At 48.5% G+C, this 19,412-nt stretch overlaps 1 protein-coding gene across 9 annotated transcripts in view; it reads left to right on the top strand.

The window, feature by feature from the left end:
• Asap1 (ArfGAP with SH3 domain, ankyrin repeat and PH domain 1) overlaps positions 1 to 19,412 on the top strand; it is a 269,949-nt gene that overhangs the window by 33,199 nt on the left and 217,338 nt on the right. For 8 of the 9 annotated variants that reach the window (XM_040730398.1, XM_040730404.1, XM_040730399.1 and 5 more), the window contains exon 2: positions 1,546 to 1,631. In XM_040730398.1, coding sequence (XP_040586332.1) covers positions 1,573 to 1,631 — 59 coding nt within the window. In that variant the 5' untranslated portion in view covers positions 1,546 to 1,572. Of the gene's footprint in view, positions 1 to 1,545; positions 1,632 to 19,412 lie in introns of those variants that run through there. The other variant, XM_040730402.1, reaches the window with a different exon arrangement.

The raw sequence follows: 19,412 nt of genomic DNA, 5'->3' as shown, positions 1-19,412 counted from the left end.
TTCCAGAGCACCAAGAAGCCATTGAAAGGTGGTTAGCTGGGGGTGGAGAGGTGGGAGACGGCACCATCAGGTTTCTATAAATTTTATCCTGCGCATCCACTTGATTATGAGGAGGAGTCTTGGGGCTGGAGAGAGGGCTCAGCAGCTGAGAGCACTTGCTGCTCTTGCAGAGGACCCGAGTTCAGTTCCCAGCAGCCACGTCTGGTAGCTCGCAAACTGCTTGGAACTCCTGTCCAGGGTGCCTGCTGTCTTCTTTGGGATTGGAGACTGCAAGCATATGTATTCATGTGCACACATCATGTAGACACACCCATACACATGTAATTGAAGCCTTAACAAAACCTTATTTGCATGTGGGTTATAAAAGACAAATGTTGCCTTTGGCTGCTACGATTTTGAACAGTGGGTGGAAGTTTGATACTGTCAACCGTGCTTGATGCTGGCTGGGTGATGGATACATGGGTGTCATGCTACTCTTCCCTCGGGTTCTGTACGTACAAAATGAGAGAAAGGGAGAGAGTGGTTTCATCGCGGGAGACATGATTTAGTACTGAAGTTGGGTTAGTTGCAGTGGTCCAGATGAGAATACTAAGGGCTTGGCCCCAGGCCATCAGAGGAGACAGAGAGACGGCTGAGTGGGCAGGTTTTCAAGAAGTAAGGTGGAAATGACAGGGGATGGATTGAATATAGGGTTGACGGTGATGGTTGGGTCTAGAGTTTCTGAGCTGGAAATCCCTGGAGAAGCACCAGGCCAGCCCCGTGGCTCACATGGGTTCACAAACCTTTCTTTCCTCTCCATCTTGCAAATAGTAAAGCTAGCACTGGAGAGATGGTTAAGAGCCTGACTGCTCTTCCAGAGGTCCTGAGTTCGATTCCCAGCAGCCACATGGTGGCTCACAACCATCTGTAGTGAGATCTGGTGCCCTCTTCTGACCTGTAGGCACATATGCAGACAGAACACCATACACATTTTAATTAATTAACTAAAAAACAAACAGGGAAGCTACTTCCTTATGCAATGTCTTTCATTCCAGACTTCTTGCATTTGTTGTGCTCAGCAATTAATTAAGCTTTGGCATGCATGCATTAATTAAAATCCGTTCCCAGGTTCACAGGGCCTGTCCTGAAATATGTAGGTTCATCTCCATCGGTTTTCTTCCTGGGACAGGTTTCTCTACTTTCCAGGAAGCACCCAGCTGCATGTGTCTGTCTGTCTATCCGTCCATCATACCTGCCACACAACGTTAGTTAGTTCATGCTTAAGGAGCCTGGGCCTAGGAAAGTTAATGACTTGTAAATTGCTCTCCAAGGCTGAGCCAGAAATAGAAGACAAGAACGTTCCTGAACAGTCTTGCACAGAGCTGCTCCGATGGAGGTGTCAGCCCCACGGTGGGGAGTGACACATGCTAGCTGCCCACCCTCACGTGCTGACTGTAGGGAGCCAGATACCCCTAATGAGGGCCCAGCCTCCATTGCTTGGGTACAAGTTTTCTTGGCCAGCCCCCCTTGGCTGACGGTGTCACCTTTTCTCCCCACACTATTCAGGTGGTTTTCGGATGTGACGGCTGAGACATGAGATCTTCAGCCTCCCGGCTCTCCAGTTTTTCCTCAAGAGATTCACTATGGAATCGGTGAGTGGTCCCTGGCCCACCCTGTCTGGGAAACATGTTGATGCTTACGGGGTTGAGCAGCAACACAGTGCAGGGTGGATTAGAAACAGCATCCTGCAAACACCCGTGCCCGCTGCTCTTTCAGTGTTTGTAGCGTGATGGGCCTCCAATTTTGTCCCCGCCCCCATTCGTTTATCTGTGCATGTGTGTTTTATGCCATACATCGGAAGTCAAAGATGAGTTCGGGGGGGGGGGTGGTTTTTCTCCTTCCACCATGGGATCCCTTCCACTTTTGGGATCCAGCTCAGAGTCTCAGACTCAGTGGCAAACACTCTTACCCACCGGGCCGTGTTGACGGTCTTTTCTTGTGCAGTCAGGCCCCGGTGTAGCCCCAGGCTGGTTTTGACTGTACCGCGTAGCTGAGGATGGCCTTGAACTCGCTCTTCCCTCTGCACCTCCTCCGTGCAGGGGTTGCATGTGTGCTCCACCATGCCTGGTTTATGGGGTGCGTGGGCGGGAACCAGGGCTCCCTACATGCTACGATAGCACTCTGCATCCCCAGCCCTTTCCCAGTTTCCTTTTATACCCGTTACCTGTTGGATTTAATCCTAAGGAAAGGCACAGGCGGGGAAAACTCAGGGTAAGATGAAGGCATGTCAGGGAGCGGTCAGGAATTACGGTGCGGTGCTACTTGAGCTAGCTGAAGTTCACTGGAGGCCATTGTATCCTGTCCACCCATCTGAACTTCTGCATAGGAACAGCTGCGTTGGTATGTAACTCTCCTAGGTGGATTGGAAGTCATTTTTCAGGCACTGGGGCCATTTACCGCCCATATCTTCTGCATCATCCCTTCATGAAAGTAGGTTTACCCCATTTGGCATCTGGGGAACAATGAGTCCTAGAACTGGGGCAGATAAGGGAGAGACAGATAAGGGAGAGACTGAGAAGTTCAACTTCGGGGTCAATTAGAAATCTGACTGCTCAGGAAGAGCCCCCAAACCCTGCAAAATCATGAGGGTTGACTGGCTGGGGTTGATGGCTGTGGCTGGTGTTGCCGGGAAATCAGTGTGGCATGGTGATGGGTGCATGCCAGTGCTCGAGGGAGTGGCTGATAGTGTCCCTGGTTCCATTTGTTTGATCTCAGTCGAGACATTGACCTTATCGCGTACTTCTGCCCCCTTATCTAGGAAAGGGGCGGGGTGGTAAATATGTGTGCTTCAGATTTTTCTGGCACGGGTTGGAAAAGTGATGCAATCAAGCGTTCGGATATAGTAGCTACACAGAGTGCAGTAATTATTTCATTTTCCAGCTGAAAACAGATTTTGAGGATGGTTGCGATGAGCCAAAGCATTCTGAATCAGGAGCTAGGGAGATGGCTGGGTTAGTAAAATGCTTGTGTTCTGATCTCCGGCACCCATGCAAAAACTGGGCAGGGCAGGGCCAGGGCAGTGTGAGTTTGGAACTCCAGTGCTTGAGGGGTGGGGGTGGAGACAGGTGAACTTGTGTGGTGCTACAAGCCAGATTCATTAAGAGAGCATGTCTTAAGCGAGATGTCTGGGCACAAAAAGATGTCTGGACTGTGACATCTGCAGGTGAATCCATGAACATGCTTAACACAACAGACACATGCATGTGCACACACACACATGCACACTCAAACACAAACACATGCATCTGCACACACACATGCATGCACACTCAAACACAAACACACATGCATCTGCACACACATGCATGCACACACACATACACACATGCCTCTGCATACACACATGCATGTACACACATGCATGCACACACACATACACACATGCCTCTGCACACACACATGCATGCACACACATGCATGCACACTCAAACACAAACACACGTGCATCTGCACACACACACACTCACACATGAATACACAAATACTGAACGGGTGGATGGGAAAAGCGAGAGGGGATCAAGACTGAGGCTTTTGATGTGACCCAGACATGAGGTGACAAGAAACTGTTTCCAAGGAAACAGGCTGTAGGTTTCTGCTTTCATAGTTTGTCTATTACAAGATTTTTTCAAATCCTATTATGTTTTATTTCTGAATTAGGAAGACCATACAAAGTGGCACTAGTTTTATAGGTATCTTTTTAGGGAATACGAATTGTTCTGTAATTACTAAAGTCATGGCATTATTGGAATTAGGTTTTGCTATGAATGACATAAAACCTAAGAGACCCTTGACTTTAAAAATATAGGAAGGCGGGCAGTGGTGGCTCACAACCTTAGTCCCAGCACTTGGGAGGCAGAGCAGGTGGATATCTATGAGTTCAAGTCCAGGCTGGTCTACAAAGTGAGTTCCAGGAGAGCCAGGGCTGTTATATAGTGAAACCCTCTCTCACACACACACACACACACACACACACACACACACACACACACACACAGGTGGAGAGGGATTGAGGAAGACTCCTAGCATGACCTTTGACCTCCATGTATATGCACACACATGTGTGTGTACCTACCTGCACACACACATACACACAGACATGCATGCACATGCATGAGCGCACACACACATGTACACACTGATGCAGGCACACATGTGTGTACCTACCTGCACACACATATGCACATACATACACATGCACGTGCACACATGTGCACACATGTGTGTACCTACCTGCACACACCCATGTACACATGCATGTGTGTACCTGCACACACATATGCACACACCCACGCACACACACATACACACATCCATGAACATCCATGCATGCACGCATGTGCCACAGCTGGCAAGAGCATGAATGGCAGTGGTGCCCCCAGCTGATTGCAAAGCCTGCGTTCTGAACTGCAACCCAAAGACTTGTATTTCTGTCTCTCAGTCCCTTTGTTCTCACTGAAGGGACAGGAACCCACAGCCTAGTTCTTAGGTGCTGGAAACCGGAGTGCCAGGTCCATGCAGATGATACAGTCTGTCTTGTGGAACCCTGTCTGGAAGAGGTGAATGGCATCGGGCCATCAGAGTAGGTTCAGTGTGGGACGCCCAGGGGACACAGGGTGGGTCTGGAAGCCAGCCTCACCACTCCACTGAGTGATGGATGGGGGAACGTTCCCACATAAGTGGGCAGCCCAGCCATATGTGGCCCACATTCAGCCACGTAAAGCAATGTTCTCCACCCTTGCCAACAAATACTGAAAGGGGGTCAGCTTTTCTTGTCTTGCCTGTCACTGTCACAGTTATGAGCTGCCTGGCACTCCAAGCAGCAAGCCACACTGGAGCTGAGGATTCAGCGGAGGGAAAGGAAAATTAGGAGTGGCAACTTCCCACACTGTCAGTCAAGACGGTGTGAATGAGTGAGTGATGTGTACGGTCACAATCCACAGCTGGGCAGGTGCCATGTACTCAAATGCAGTGGAAACCAAATGAGAGCCATTTCTTTCCCACACCGTGCGTAGCACCAGGAAGGCAGGGCAACAGCCCATGGCAGCTTCTCGGATTCAGAAAGCAGCTGGCTTTGTTTTTAGGGGTTTTCTTCGTGTGTACCGATGACCTAACTTGAGCCTGCAGCCCTTCCAAGCCCAGCCCTGGGAAAAATCCTCTGCTTTCCAAATGTCAAGACAGACGCCATCATTATCACCCTGCCGACTGTTAGTCCAAATTGATTTCCCCTGCATCAAGCTGATGTCCCTTTTTGGCCACAGGGCAGGGGTCAGGAATGTGTGCCGAGCATGGACAGGAAACGTGTCCCAGAAGCCAAACACAGAAGGCTAACCTCTCGACTCTGCATTTCTGACATAGTTGAAGGGGTCAGGCTGCCTTGGGGTCTGGATATGAAAGAGAAAGAAATGCATGATAGAAAAATAGTTTTTAAGTCCCATTGTGAGAGACCTTTGGATATAATGGAAGTAGCTTAGAAATTCCTGTGGCCACTTTCCGGCTCCTGCTGGTCTTCCATTATATACGTTCAAGCTGGTAGGTTCTCCCCAAACCTAGAGCCTGCAAAGTGTTATCCTGTCCCTCATTCCCTCCCTCCCTCCCTAATTCCCTCCCTCCCTCCTTCCTTTCCTCCCTTCCTTCCTCCCTCCCTCTCTGCCTCCCTCCCTCTCTCTCTTCCTCCCTCCTTCTCTTCATTCTCTCTCTTCTCCCTTCCTCCCTCCCTCCTGAGAAAGTAAGGAGAAGCCACAGCGAGCTGGGTCCTGTGCAGAACCCTGAAATAAGTGAGAAACACTGATGGTCAGGCCTCTGTGAGTATCTCTCACGCTCAGTCTCCTTGTGTCTTTCTCATTCATCTTCAAACCTCCCTACTGCCCCCTTCCCTCATTCCTCCTCATCCTTCTTACAATGGTCCTCTTCCTCCCACAACAAAATTCCCCTTCTGCTCCCATGTCGTGTCTCTGTGTGTGTGCATGTGTGTGTATCGTGCATGTGTATGTATATGTATGTGTGTGCATGCATGTGTGTGTGTGTAAAATACACTCACTGAGCCCCACTTTTTCAAGGGTCTTTGTAGCACAGACATGGTTCTACCTCTTGGGCTCTTGTCTTGATTGTTCTCAGTGCTAAGGATACAACCCAGGGCCTTAAGCAGACCAGATAAGCGCTGTACCACTGAGCTACCTCTTAGCTTCCTTTTGGAAGTACTTCAGGGCTGGAGGGATTGCTCAGTGGCTAAGAGCACTGGCTGTTCTTCAAGAGGACCTGGGTTCAATTCCCAGCACCCACATGGCAGCTCTCAACAGTCTATAACTCCAGTTCCAAGGCATCTAATACCCTCACATAGACTTATATGCAGGCAAAACAGCAAAACACACAAATGCACATAAAATAAATAAATTAGAAATAGATTCTTTCTCAAAAAAGAAGCAAAATACTGACAAATGAAGAAAGAACTTTGTACTTTGTTTCTTTCGCCAACTCACCCAGCACAACTCTTTCTGAGACCCACTGTGTAGCTGTGGCAACGGTACCAGCTGTTGGGATACCAAGATGGCAGACACACGCTTCCCATGTGTTGGAACTCACAGAGTAGTATGGCGTGAACTCTCAGGGGCTTCTGTAGCCTGCAGGTTGGTGGTTTAACCCAACAGAGGTGGTCCTGTCCTGCATTTCCGAGGCGAGAGGTTTAGAGGGCCAGCCTCTTCGAGGCCTGCAGGGAGATGCCCTCCTCCTGTCATCCCCAGCTTCTGTACTGATGGTCTGTTCTTGGTGCTTCTGGGATGACAGTCATGCTACTCATCTCTGCGATGTTGTGTGTTTTGTTTTCTCCTTTCCTGTAAGAACGCCAGTCATACTAGATTTAGGGTCTGTCCGCATCCCTGTGACCTCACTCAAAAGTATGCCTGATTACACCTGCAAAGATCCTGTTTCCTTGTGTGTGTGCGTTTGTTTTTGAGATAGGGTCTCATTAGCCCAGGCTGCCTCAAAACTTGTTATGGAGTTGAAGTTTAGACTTGAACTCTGAATAATCCAGGTTGCACCTCCCAGGTGTTAGGATTGCAGGTAAATGCCAGTATGATCAGCTTATAAATCATGTTTTCAAACAAATGGTCACATTCATGAATTCTGGCAGCTGAGATTTATGCATCTTTTAGAAGGCAAGAAAGCACATTGCAAGCATTGACCATAATGCTTCCTAAGGCCCTGAGTCTGGGCTACTGCCTTACCTGACTCTTTTAGTGTTATCTTTGCAGGAAAAGGGTGTTGTAATTTTTTGTTTTTTTGTTTTTAAATGGCTGGAGAGAGAAAAATGTCATGCAACAGAGTTCAAGCAAAGGAGTTTTAATTAAGGGAAAAGGATTGTAAAAAGGGGAAGGGGGGGGGAGACCTGCCTCCTGGGAGGAGGGGGGGGAATAACAGATAGACACAGAGAGGGAGAGAAAGATAGAGAGGTGGATGGGAACACAGTGAATGTGCTCAGGTGGTGCTCTCGGTGGCAACAGCTGAGGGCGTATCCTGTCAGGACCCCAAGGGCAGGCCAGTGCAGATGGCTGAATAGTAACGAAAGGTACATGTCTGGAGAGTGGCAACTTTCGGTCACTTGAAAGGGTGTTTCCTGTTTCTAGCTAGCAAAGTCTACTGGTGGGTGTTCCCTTGTGCATCAGCAGGGAAGTTCCTGTGGGATTCCCCATCGGTGACAGCTCCTTTTTGCGGCTGTCACCAGCGTTGTTCCCTGGGCTGGTAGGTGAGGTGACAGTTCTGGGGAAAGAACTGGATGAGGAGGCAATGCCCCACTGACAGTCTAGGCTGTTTGTGTGGCTTGGGGGACATTTCCTTGCCGGACAGAGCTGGGCATCTCATATGCCCTTCAAGGGGGCTGTCCATCGCTGCAGGAGACACGGCGGTGCGAGACTGTGGACACAGTGCGTGCATCGGCAGTCAGGAAGCAGCAAGGAGCATCGGTGCTCAGCTCTCTGTCTCCTTTTGTTCAGCCCGGGTCCCCAGCCCATGGGATGCTCCCAAAGCCCAAAGTCAGGGGAGGCCTTTCCTCCTCCCTTCACACAATCTGGAAACACCTTCACAGACACACCCACAAGTTTGTCTCCTACTGATTCGAAATCATAGCAAGTTGACAGTCAAGATGGGCCATCACCGTGTTTTTCAGAAACACAGAAAGCTGCCCCTCACAGAGACGTCTGAGGCTGCAGCGTTTAAAACGGGTTACAGTTACAAACCATTGGAAGTCTGCCCCGTAGTGAGCACTGAGTTCAAGTGGTAAAAACAAATTGAGCTGAAAAAAATGAAAAATAAGGCAGCATTAAAAATTCAGTGGTCACTCGCCAGGCGTTGGTGGCGCACGCCTTTAATCCCAGCACTCGGGAGGCAGAGGCAGGCGGATCTCTGTGAGTTCGAGGCCAGGCTGGACCGACAGCCTCCAAAACAGAGAAACCCTGTCTTGTAAAACCAAAAAAAAAATTCAGTGGTCACTCTTTAAAGTTAGTAGAATAGATATGGTACCCGATTGTCATGTGAAGATAGGGAGTTTTATTCTGAGGGATGTGGCTTGGTTCCTTTGTGTCTCGGGTTCCTCCGCTATCAGATGGGGACAGGATAATAGCAGTCTGTCCTGTCCTCATCCATAGGTCTCCTGTGAGATTTAAATGGGAAACAGCCTATGAAGGGCATGTCCAGCACCCGGCATGTATTAGGAGCTCACTAAATGCCAATGGTTACTACTGATCATCTAAACCGTGGGACACTCTTCACAGGAAAAGACTGGATTGATCACACAGGTGAACACACTTTTCCCCATTCAATGTCTTGTTGAAAGAGACTTGCTTTTTTATCATTCAAAAGATGTTGCACAGCCCTGAAAAGCCAAGTAGAAGATGAGCCAGGTAGCTCACAGGAATCACAATACAAATCCAATGGATTGGGGTGGTCAACTTGGGTTCCTCACGTATGACCTTGGGAAAACACAGATACTCTTGACCTGGCTCTCAGGCATTTAATCTCAATGTCCCTCACCATTCGAGGCCTTTCTGGAGAGGGGGTTCTTGGTGTTCAGCTAAATTGAGTCCCACTGGGGAAGACTACAAGAGGCAAAGGAGTCAAGAAAATATCAGACCAGGCTTATTACAACACCTCCCTGTGTCATCTTGGCATTGCCTTCTTCCTGTCCCAGCACCTCCCTACGATATGACAGGACGAGCATGGAACCAACCTTCTTTCATGTCTCAAAGCTGTGGCATGGACATATTTCCTTTGCATGGCACTGGGGAATGCTTTGAAGAATTCTTATTAGACTGTGTAAACGATAGTCAGGTACACATAGCGAAATCATCCCTTATTTGTAAGTGCATAGTTCTGTCATGGTAAGTACAGTCACACTGTTGTGTAACCATCACCACGCCCCATTTCTAGAATGTTTGTAGTTTGCAACACTCAACTTCTGAGGCTGGGGTGTGGTCCAGTGGGCAAGCACTTTCCTGGCACATGTAAGGCCCTGGATTTGGTCACCAGTTCCACTTAGAACAGTGTCTTCAAGGCTCATCGGTGTTGCAGCCTGGTCAGAATTCCCCTCTCAGGCCGAATAATATTCAATGTGCGAGTGTCTGTGTGTTTGTGTTTCTGTGATTGTTACCTTTTCTTTATCCACCATTCACTGATTCATGAACAACGGGTTATTTGTTCCCATTATGAGTAATTTTGCTGGGAACCCACTTTGTAAATACCTGTTGAAGTCTCTGCTTCTAATTCTGTCAGACGGGGCATTGCTGACATGTACGGCAATTCTATGCTATCTGCCCTGAGGAGCCCCTACACTGCCTTCCATAGCAACTACACCAATTGCATTTCCGCCAGCCTGGGCAAGGGTTCCTGGTCTTGGATGCCTTCATTTGTAATTTTCTTCTTTCACAGTGGTAGCCGTTCTCATAGGTATGGAATTTTCAGCCAGAACAAAGCCTGGGCAGATTCACATTTCTCTTATGTTGTTTAGACCAACTAAGTAATTCCGGGCCTTTATGTAAGCCCTGGGCATAGAGAATAACAGACCCAAGGCATTGTTGTGTGCTTCCTGCCTTCAAGACATTCAGGGAGTGTTGGGGAAAATAAATATACAAATGGATCATTTCAAATCAATATAATAGGGCTGATAATATATCTTAGTGGGCTAATAATATATATACCCTTATGCCTTGAATGCAGATCAAAACAAGTATAGCAGCAAAATGTTGACTGAGTTTTGTGAAGTCACGTGAAGTCATTAAGTTTTACTGAGACTGGAAGGAACTTACCAGCATTTCCTATGACAATAGACATGTTCGTCTTTTGCGTCTGCCAGCCATGTGTCCTTGAGAGGTATCTGGTGGATGGAGAAACTGCATTTTTAATGTCTGTTTAATTTTAATGAATTTGCATTTAAACTCAAATGAGCCATACACATGGCTGCTGTGTCGGATCCTAGAGAGTGTGCCTCGAACCGCCTGGGGAGCTTGCCACTAAGAGTTCCTGAGCCTTCTCTCTAGCGATTCCAGTTCCTTCTGTTTGGAATGGAGCCAGGGATTGGCATTTAACCACCACGTGTGATTCTGATGCAGCTGCATCTGAGAAGTGCCTCCCAGCATCACTGTTCCTCAGCTTCTGTATCTCCCTGGGAACTGCAAAGTAAAATGTGCTTTTCTAGTACCTGTCATCATGTCCTGCACAGCAATGTTCTGAGCAACCACACACCGGCTATGGAACGGTGGTCCTGTAAGAGCAGGACACTTAGCTGTTGCCACATGCTGTCACTGTGCCGTGCGTGCGAGCAGACCCGCTGCGTAGCCAGTTAATGGAAAAGAACAGCGCATACCATGATACGCGTCATACTAGACAGTGAGACTGCATTACGTGTTTATGTATTTACTATACTTCTTATTGTTATGTAAGAGTAAGTATACTGCCGCTAAGAAGAAGAAAAATTCTGCCATCAGAGTCTTGAGTGCTCTGTCTGCATCGTGCCTACACGTCTCCTACTTACCATGTCTCTTGACTGCTCCCAGAGGCCACGCCCAGTGATCACTGACCCGTACCATCCGAGTTTGTGTGAATTTGATGTTTGCACAACAGCAAAATGGCCTCATGACACACTACATCACCATCCCCATCAGACACACCAGCACTAATGCAAAAGCAATGGTTACCTGTGGGGAGGAAGGCAAGGTGGAACACCATTAGTGTATTAGTCAGTCAGTTTCCTTACGCAGCACCTGACCCAGACATCTTGGCATCAAAAAGTGGGATTTCACAGCAGTAATTACAAGCACCCGGTGTCTGCCCTGGGTGTGAGTGGTGAGTGCTGGGGCCACCCGAAACCTCCCTCTGTGGTCTTAGGCACAATTCCTCATCTATAAAATGGGTGTGGCATTGTCCCTCATCTAAGACAATACATGGGAAGTGTGTACTTGGTACTAGGCATAGATTAGAATAACAAAAACACAGCAGTAGATAACCCTGCGTGCTTAACACGAGCCAGACTCTCTCTCTCTCTCTCTCTCTCTCTCTCTCTCTCTCTCTCTCTCTCTCTCTCTCTCTCTCATAAACACTTGCTGCTGATTTACTCAATCAGACAGCAACCTTGTAAGAAGACAGAATTGCTATTTATGCATGCTGAAGTCCTTGGAGGTCTGGAAACGTGTTTAAGAACACTTTGCTGGTAGAACTCATTTGTGGACAGTGACAGTGGGCCCTGGAGGCACTTTAGGAAAGCCCACTGAAGGTGAGCCTCTGGCCTCCTGTGTCTGTCACCTGGCTCTGAAGGGCTGGACTTTGGAATTAATCTTCAAGTCAGTTCAGCTTCCAAGAAACTCTTGACCCAGCTGCCCCTCCCTCTCTTTGAACTCTGCTGTGTTTGCGTTTCTGCAGCCTTCGCCCACCGTGACATCCTCTGGCTGCTGTATCTTCCCTCTTGGTGCGCCGTGCTCTGACCAGTCCTGGCATGCTTTTGAAGTCGTCCGTAGCATGGTGACTTCTCCCAGTTCTAGACTTGATAGCCCAAGTGCCATATTAACTCTCAGCAGGCCCCTCAAACTCCATATAGGTTGAGCACTCCATTGCAAACATCTGAAGTCTAAAATACTTCAAAATCAGAAACTCTTTGGGCCTTGAACATGATGCCACAGGTGGAAAATTCCACACCGTGGGACTTCATCTCATGCAGGTATTAAGACTATTTGAAATTACCTTCTGGCTGTGTTTATGAAGTGTTGATCAAACATAAATGAATTTCGTGTTTAGACTTGAGTCTGTCCCCAAGATACTTCCTCATGCATATGCAAATATCAAAATGAAGAAAAATTGAAAACTCGGGACAAATCTGGCCCCAAGCATTTCAGGTAAAGGAATGCTCAGATCTCATGTCCGCCATGGCTGGCTCTTCCTGTTTCTACACGACACTGAGTCGTTGTGTCAATGTCAGTAGCTTCAGCAACACCTGCCTGTCATCCAGAGGCTCTCCCTGCCCCTTGCTGCCTGGACCCCCGCCCCTACCCGGCTTCTCGTCGTGCTCCCTGGCCTCATCTGTGTTTCTCCTGTGTTGGGATTCTGCTTCATGTGGCTTCTCTGCCTTCTGGACCCCTTTCTCCATGCCTCCCGACACTGTGCTCCTGGCGTTTTGATGCCCACATCTCAGGAGAAGGGGAAGTACCTCAGATAGCTCTTTACCTACTCTGTAGCCTATCTTTCCTATGACCTCCTCCTCTCTATTTCCTTTACTTCCCTCTTATTTCCCCCCCCTTAGTGTGTTTGTGTGTGTTCATGTGTACTTTTGCACATATACATGTGGAGGCCAGAGGACGGAGTCGGGTGTCTTCACCAATCACTTCCTACCTTCTTTTTTGAGGCAGGGTCTCTCACTGAACCTTGAGCTCACCAATGTAGTTAGCCTCGCTGGTCAGTGACGTCAAGAGAGCCTCTTGCCTCTGCCTCCCCAGCCCTGGTAGATGTGCACCCAGCTTTCTGTGTGAGTGCCAAGCATCTGAACGGATGCCCTCAGGCTTGCACAGTTAGTTTACCATCTGATCCATCTCCCCAGATCCCTCCCTGAGGCTTCCCCCTAGCAATCTGCATCTTCTCCGGAGATGTCTGACACCCCCACCGTATGACAAATCTATGGTGGCTGCACATGGTCGGAGGCTAGGGCCATTACGCATTCCCACTGGAGGTCTTGTGTTCCACTAACTGCATGGGATCAAAGACAGAATTTGGACCGATTGTTTACCACCAGGCTCCTCTAAAATGTGGGTTACGTTCTCTGCCCCTTCACGTCTGGCACCGTGTTGGTGAGAGGGGACAGGAGTTCGATGTGACGAGCTTTAGATCCAAGGGGCAGGATTCTTGCTTCCACAGGCAGGCACTGAGCAATACAAAGTCCCTCCCCTGTCCCGCAGTAAACCCTCTGTTCCATTGTCTGCCCTGCCTGTGCCTCTCGGCGTCTCCACCACCGGCCTCTGTGTTTAGCTGTGCTTCAGCCTGAACAGAGTTCTTGGCTTATTAAAGTTTATTCTCTCCATTCCTGGGGCTTCTTGGATGCAGACCTTTAGCACGAACACCCAGGGGCTGTGCCCTTTGCTGCATATGGCTCCATCAAGCCTCATGGAAACTCCCAATGCGTGTGTGCACACGAGGCACGATCTTGCTCTCACCATTCACCCCCGGTCTCTGTCTCACTACACTATAACCCTTGGAAGGGCGGGCCACCATCTGCCTTGCTTCCTGCTATGAATACATTCAGAGCCAGTGCCACTTGGTCATTGCATGTAATGAATGGATGCTTAGGCCATGGGGAGTCATTCAGAGACACATGACATGCCCAGGTTTTCCCAGACAGTAAAAGGCACCACCCTCTCCTTAACTCACACCCAGCTTCCTGTGTCCTGCTCGGTCCCCTCTGCTGAGAACCGCGACTCTCTGAGTAGTAGCTGGAAGATAGGAGTTATAACAAGCACTTGTCTGCAATCGGCCATAAATTCCGTGGCAACACTGATAACTTTGATGCTGTGCCTGAACAGCTGCCATTGCTGCTTGCTAAGAGCAGGTCTGCCTGGTGCAGAGGGGAAAGCCTGAGTGTTCATCCTCATCAGAGGAACCCTTCCCCGCTGGTGGCTTGAGGTCTTTCCATCTTACCTCCATGTCTGTCTGGCTGGAGGCTGTCACCCCTGAAGTGCTGTAATTATTTGCGGCTGTAAGTAAAGGATGCGGTGTTGGCTTGTCGCATCAGTAGCACGTTTAACTCCAGAGGACTCCGGCTTCTCCGACTCAGGGCTCAAGCAGGAGCATTCATGGTCATGCCACAAAGGGCAGTCTTCACTCCAAGCTGTATATAGGGAAAGTAGCTATGTGTGGAGAGTAGCCAGGAGATCTGGGGTACCCAACTGCTAAGGGGCTGTAGGAGGGTTCTTTCACCTCTCAGGGAGATGGGTGATGGTGATGTTCTATAACCATTGGCTGTCTCTCAGGTAGATGCTGGCTTCAGGTCATCCTGGATGCTGGGATACCGCTGGGATCAGTGGATACTGGTTCCTCCTTTGGGTGTGGCACCCACATGCCTACCAGGAAGATTCTCCAGCCCCTTCTGTGCTGTGTGACCTTGAACAAGCTACTTCTTGTGAGTTCTGATTGATCACGTGGGATTCATAATAAATCCCCGCATGTGGCTGCAAGTCAACCACTTCAAAGACATGCTTAGCACTGTGCCTGGCACATAGTAGGCAGCCTCCCGATTTCCAGAGAGCTGACGGGAGTGTCTTTTACGTACTTATTTTTCTTATAGAAGGTGTGGGAAGCAGATGAGTCTCAGGCTTAACTGGCTATGAGCATCTGCTCTCAGCTTGTGGAGCCCATGAGAGAAGTCTGCCAACCATGCTGGGGGAAGAAATAGATTATGGACCAGATTGAACGGGCAATGCTGTTTCTATATAGAAGAATGAATAGAGCCTTGCCAGCCCTTTTGTGGCAGATGGTTAGAAGATTGGGGACGCTTTTGATGTGGCTTGACCACGCCCCTCTCTTCCTGTGCCTTTGCAATGCCTGTCCCTCTTCTACCTAGCACACGCTCACGCATCCTCAGAGACTTGGCTCCTCTTTTAAGTTCTCGCTGGCTACAGTAGCCACTTCCTCTCTCCTCCAGCCCCATTTCCTTGCTGCCACCCCGTTTCCATTTCTGAGCAAGCCTCCATCGGGCAGCAGCACCATGTGATGGAATACCAATGCGACTCTCCCATGGTGTTGCCTTCAGGATTGGTTTGATCGGCCCTCTCCGCTGCATTCTCCGGGAGCCGTTACTTGCTTATTCATTTTACCCAGCAAATATTGATAAAGCCCCTGCTATTTTGCCAGGCATCCCTGTGGAGACTGGGGATTCAGTGCACAGCAAGAAAGACAGGAAAATCAATAAATGACATTAAAGAACAAGATAATTTTTAATGGTGTGTAACTTAAGAAAACAAGCCAGGGCAATGATCTCAAATGGGAGGAGCGTGGACAGGAAGGAGGGGCTGTGTGGAGATGGACCTGAGGGATGCAGGGTATTCTGGGGGTGGCATGTGCAAATGCCCCAGGTGTGTGTGATCCAGAAGTGACAAAAACCAGGGCTGTGATGTCACAAAAGTCAGAGGCTTGGAAAGTGAGGCCAGTGGTTGACCCCATGGGGGGCTTGGCTTTTTCTTCTGAGAGCTTTATGTGGCTGCTGTTGAGTCTTCTTCCATGGTGTTTTAGCGCCGTGGCCTGATGCCACACGTGCCTGTTTGGAACCTGAAGTGTATCTTGTCTGGCTTGAGATGTGAGTATAAAGTCTCCGAGTTCCCGGGAACTAATAGATGGGCATGGCAGAACAGATGCAGACAAGGTGCACCGATGACATGCAGATGTGATGGCATTTTTGTCGGCCAGGTTAGATGAGCTATTATTAGAAGTAATCTTGTCTGTTTCTTTTGACTTTCCCAATGTCATCTGAATGCCATTGCCGCTCATAGTACTGTCCTGGGGGTACCCCAAGTTACTTTTGTTTCTTTTTTTACGTGTTTGGTTCCTTGACTGGCCCACATTCCTCCTTGAGACCCAGCACTTTATCTGGTAGGTAGAGTCTTTGGGTACCAGGTGCTCAACTTGGACCACCCACATTGTTCCTTGTATCTAAGACTTCCACAGGTACTCTCCCCAGGAGATCTTCTTGGACCACCCAGGAGATATTCTTGGACCACCCACATTGCTCCTGTGTCTAAGACTTCCACAGGTACTCTCCCCAGGAGATCTTCTTGGTGACCTCACGATGCACATGGTGGAGGTCAGGGGTATGTGGAGGTAACTGCCCAGGAGCAACCCTTAGCCCACTAGTGACTAGAGTGGGAGAGTAAGCAGTCCAGCCTCCTCGTCCTTGGAGGACCTACTCTGAGATGTGCCTCTTAGCATCTTCCAAGGCCTTCAACGGTGTGATCTCTTGTTGCTGTCTGACTACACTGCTCCTTAATACATCCAAGACTGGCTTCCTTCCTATCTTTGTCTTACTCCCCTGTTGTCTACTTGGGGTCAACTCCCAAATATGTACTCTTGTACTCAGAGCCTTGTCTCAGGCCGTGCTCCTTGGTTGACCCTGTCCTAGCCTTGTGTCCAATAAACAGGTGTTCATTAGAGGAGAAGAGGGGCTATCAACTCCAGCATATGACTGTGCACAGGCTGGTTGCCCATGTTTAGGGCATGGGGGTGGGGTGAGCACAACAACAGATTCGTTGGCCTCTGGACCTCTGAGCCCTAAGGACAAAGAGCAGGGACAATGAATGTGTCAACTTTGAGGTGTGTCATCTTTCTTGTGCCCACACCCAGGAGGGCGGTTGAGTCAGACGTTGAGTCAGTGGGGCAGAGTCACAGAGGAGAGTATAGTCCTCTTGGATTAGCCAGGTCATGGGGCTCAGGAAATGTCTTCAGCAGGAATAGGGCAGGCACTGTTCCCCACATACAATAGAGTAGAGTTTTTTATGGGGCCAAGCCTTTATTTTTTTTCTAAAAACAGCTATGCCTAACTCCCAATAAGTGAAGTTTTTTTTTTGGTGGGTTTTTAATTGTTGATCTTCTTATATCAGGTAGTTCTCCAATTTTCTAAAGCAAACAGGTACACTGAAATTCTTTGTAATTCTCTCTCCCTTCCCCCTCTCCCTCCCTCCCCCCTCTCTGTTTTGAAGATTTGTTTATTTTACTTTATGTAGCTGAGTATTGTGCTGCATAGTTTTATGTCAACTTGAGGCAAGCTGGAGTCATCAGAGAGGAGGGAGCCTCGATTGAGAAAATGTCTCCATAAAATCCAGCTGTAGGCAAGTCTGTGGGGGCATTTTCTTAATTGGTGATTGGTGGACCCAACCCTTTATAGGAGGTACCATCTCTGGGATGATAGTCCTGGGTTCTATACGAAAGTAGTCTGAGCAAGCCAGTAAGCAGCACTCCTCCATGACCTTTGCATCAGCTCCTGCCTCCAGGTTCCATCCCGACTTGAGTTCCTGTCTGACTTCCCTTAGTGACAGAGTACATTGTGGAAGTGTAAGCCAAATAAATCCTGTGATAGTCTGAATGTAACTGACCCCCATAAGTTCATAGGGAGTGGCACTATCGGGGTGCCTCTTTGTTGGGGTGCCCCTTTGTTGGAGTAGATATGGCCTTGTTGAAGGAAGTGTGTCACTATGGAGACAGGCTTTGAGGTTTCCTAAGCTCAAGATCCCGCTCAGAATCACAGTCCCCTTCCTGTTGCCTTCTGATCAAGATGTAGCCAGCACCCTGTCTACTGAACATTCCAGCAGAACATGTCCATTGCATTCATACATGCTGCCATGCTCCCCGCCATGATGATAATGGGCTGAACCTCTCAAACTCTAAACTTATCACCTAAATTAAATGTTTTGCCTTTATGAGAGTTGCCCTGGTCATGGTGTCTCTTCACAGCAATAGAAATCCTCACTAAGACAGACCCTTTCCTCCCCAAGTTTTGGTCATGTTGTTTCGTCACAGAAATAGAGACCTTAACTAAGACAAGTGTTTCACCTCCATGTATGTATATGAACGGTGTGTATTGCCTGCTGCATGCAGCAGTCAGACGTGGGCATTGGATCCTACTGAAAGAAATTTCTGTCTCACCTGGTCCCACAGTCATTCAGTCCCAAATAAACACACAGAAGCTTATATTAATTATAAACCCTTTGGCTGATGGCTCAAGCTTCTTATTGGCTAGCTCTCTCTTAATTATAACACACTTCTATTAATCTATATATCTCCACATGGTCTTGGCTTACTGGAGAATGCCCAGGCATATTTCCTTCCTGGTAGCAGCTACATGGCGTCTCTCCCATAGACTCACTCTCTGTGTTCCTCTTCCCAGAATTCTCCTTGTCTAGTAGCCCCGCCTATACTTCCTGTCTGACTACATCCTGCCTGTCCATTGGCCGAAACAGCTTTATTCATCAACCAATAAGAGAAACATATATTCACAGCATACAGAAGGACCTCCACCATCAGGGTCCCCTAGAACTGGAGTTATAGATAGTTATGAGCTACTTTGTGGGTTCCGGGAACCAAACCTTCGTCATCTGCCTTGATGCAAGAACACAGGGTCATGTGACCATGGATTAAGCCCTGTGAATCAGTAAGTGCAAATAAACCTTTCCCAACTTGGGTTGTGTCTGTCAGGAATTTTGGTCACATCAGTGAGAAAGTGACTAGTGCAGGAAAGATGGACAGAGCCTGCTGGAGCCCACCCTGAAAGAATTCTTCTCTCCAGTGATTCCCCTTATCAACAGGTAAAAATCACTTGTCACTTAGGATTCCACAGGTTTTGAGAAACATAAGACAGGAATGAGGGCTATATACGTATCTTTTATTATAGCATTTCAGTTGCTAGTGATAATGGATGAAAGATCAATGCCTGGTGAGTTGTTGGGAATTGTGCCATTGTGTAAGTTGGCATGGGTATTGGAAGGATGGAAGGAAGCAGGGAGGTGGACAGATCTTGGTATGCAGAACTGCTGGTATGAATCTGCTCGTCAGCAAATGTGCAGAACATGACCATTGTATTCGTGTTGTGCCCCGACCAGAGCCAAGCCGAACCATCGCAACATCAAACTTGTCTGTGCCCACCGCCAACTTAAATGCTCCACTGGCTTAAAGAACAGAGACATGCTTCTTTGCAACAATATTCAAGGCCTAACCTCTGCCTCTTCTCATTGTCCCCCTTGGCCCTCTGCTGTCCTCACATTCCCCTGTCTGCACCACCTCCTATCTGATGACATTTCTGTCCCCTCTGTACTTGAACCTGCTGTGTGTGTATCTGTATGCGTAGTTAAGTCTATGCGATGCAAGCT

This window comes from Mesocricetus auratus, unplaced genomic scaffold (assembly GCF_017639785.1).
Source record: "Mesocricetus auratus isolate SY011 unplaced genomic scaffold, BCM_Maur_2.0 Super-Scaffold_100023, whole genome shotgun sequence".
Classification (NCBI taxonomy): Eukaryota; Metazoa; Chordata; class Mammalia; order Rodentia; family Cricetidae; genus Mesocricetus; species Mesocricetus auratus.
Note: the sequence above shows the minus strand (reverse complement) of the source record. Positions and strands in the feature narration are given on the sequence as shown.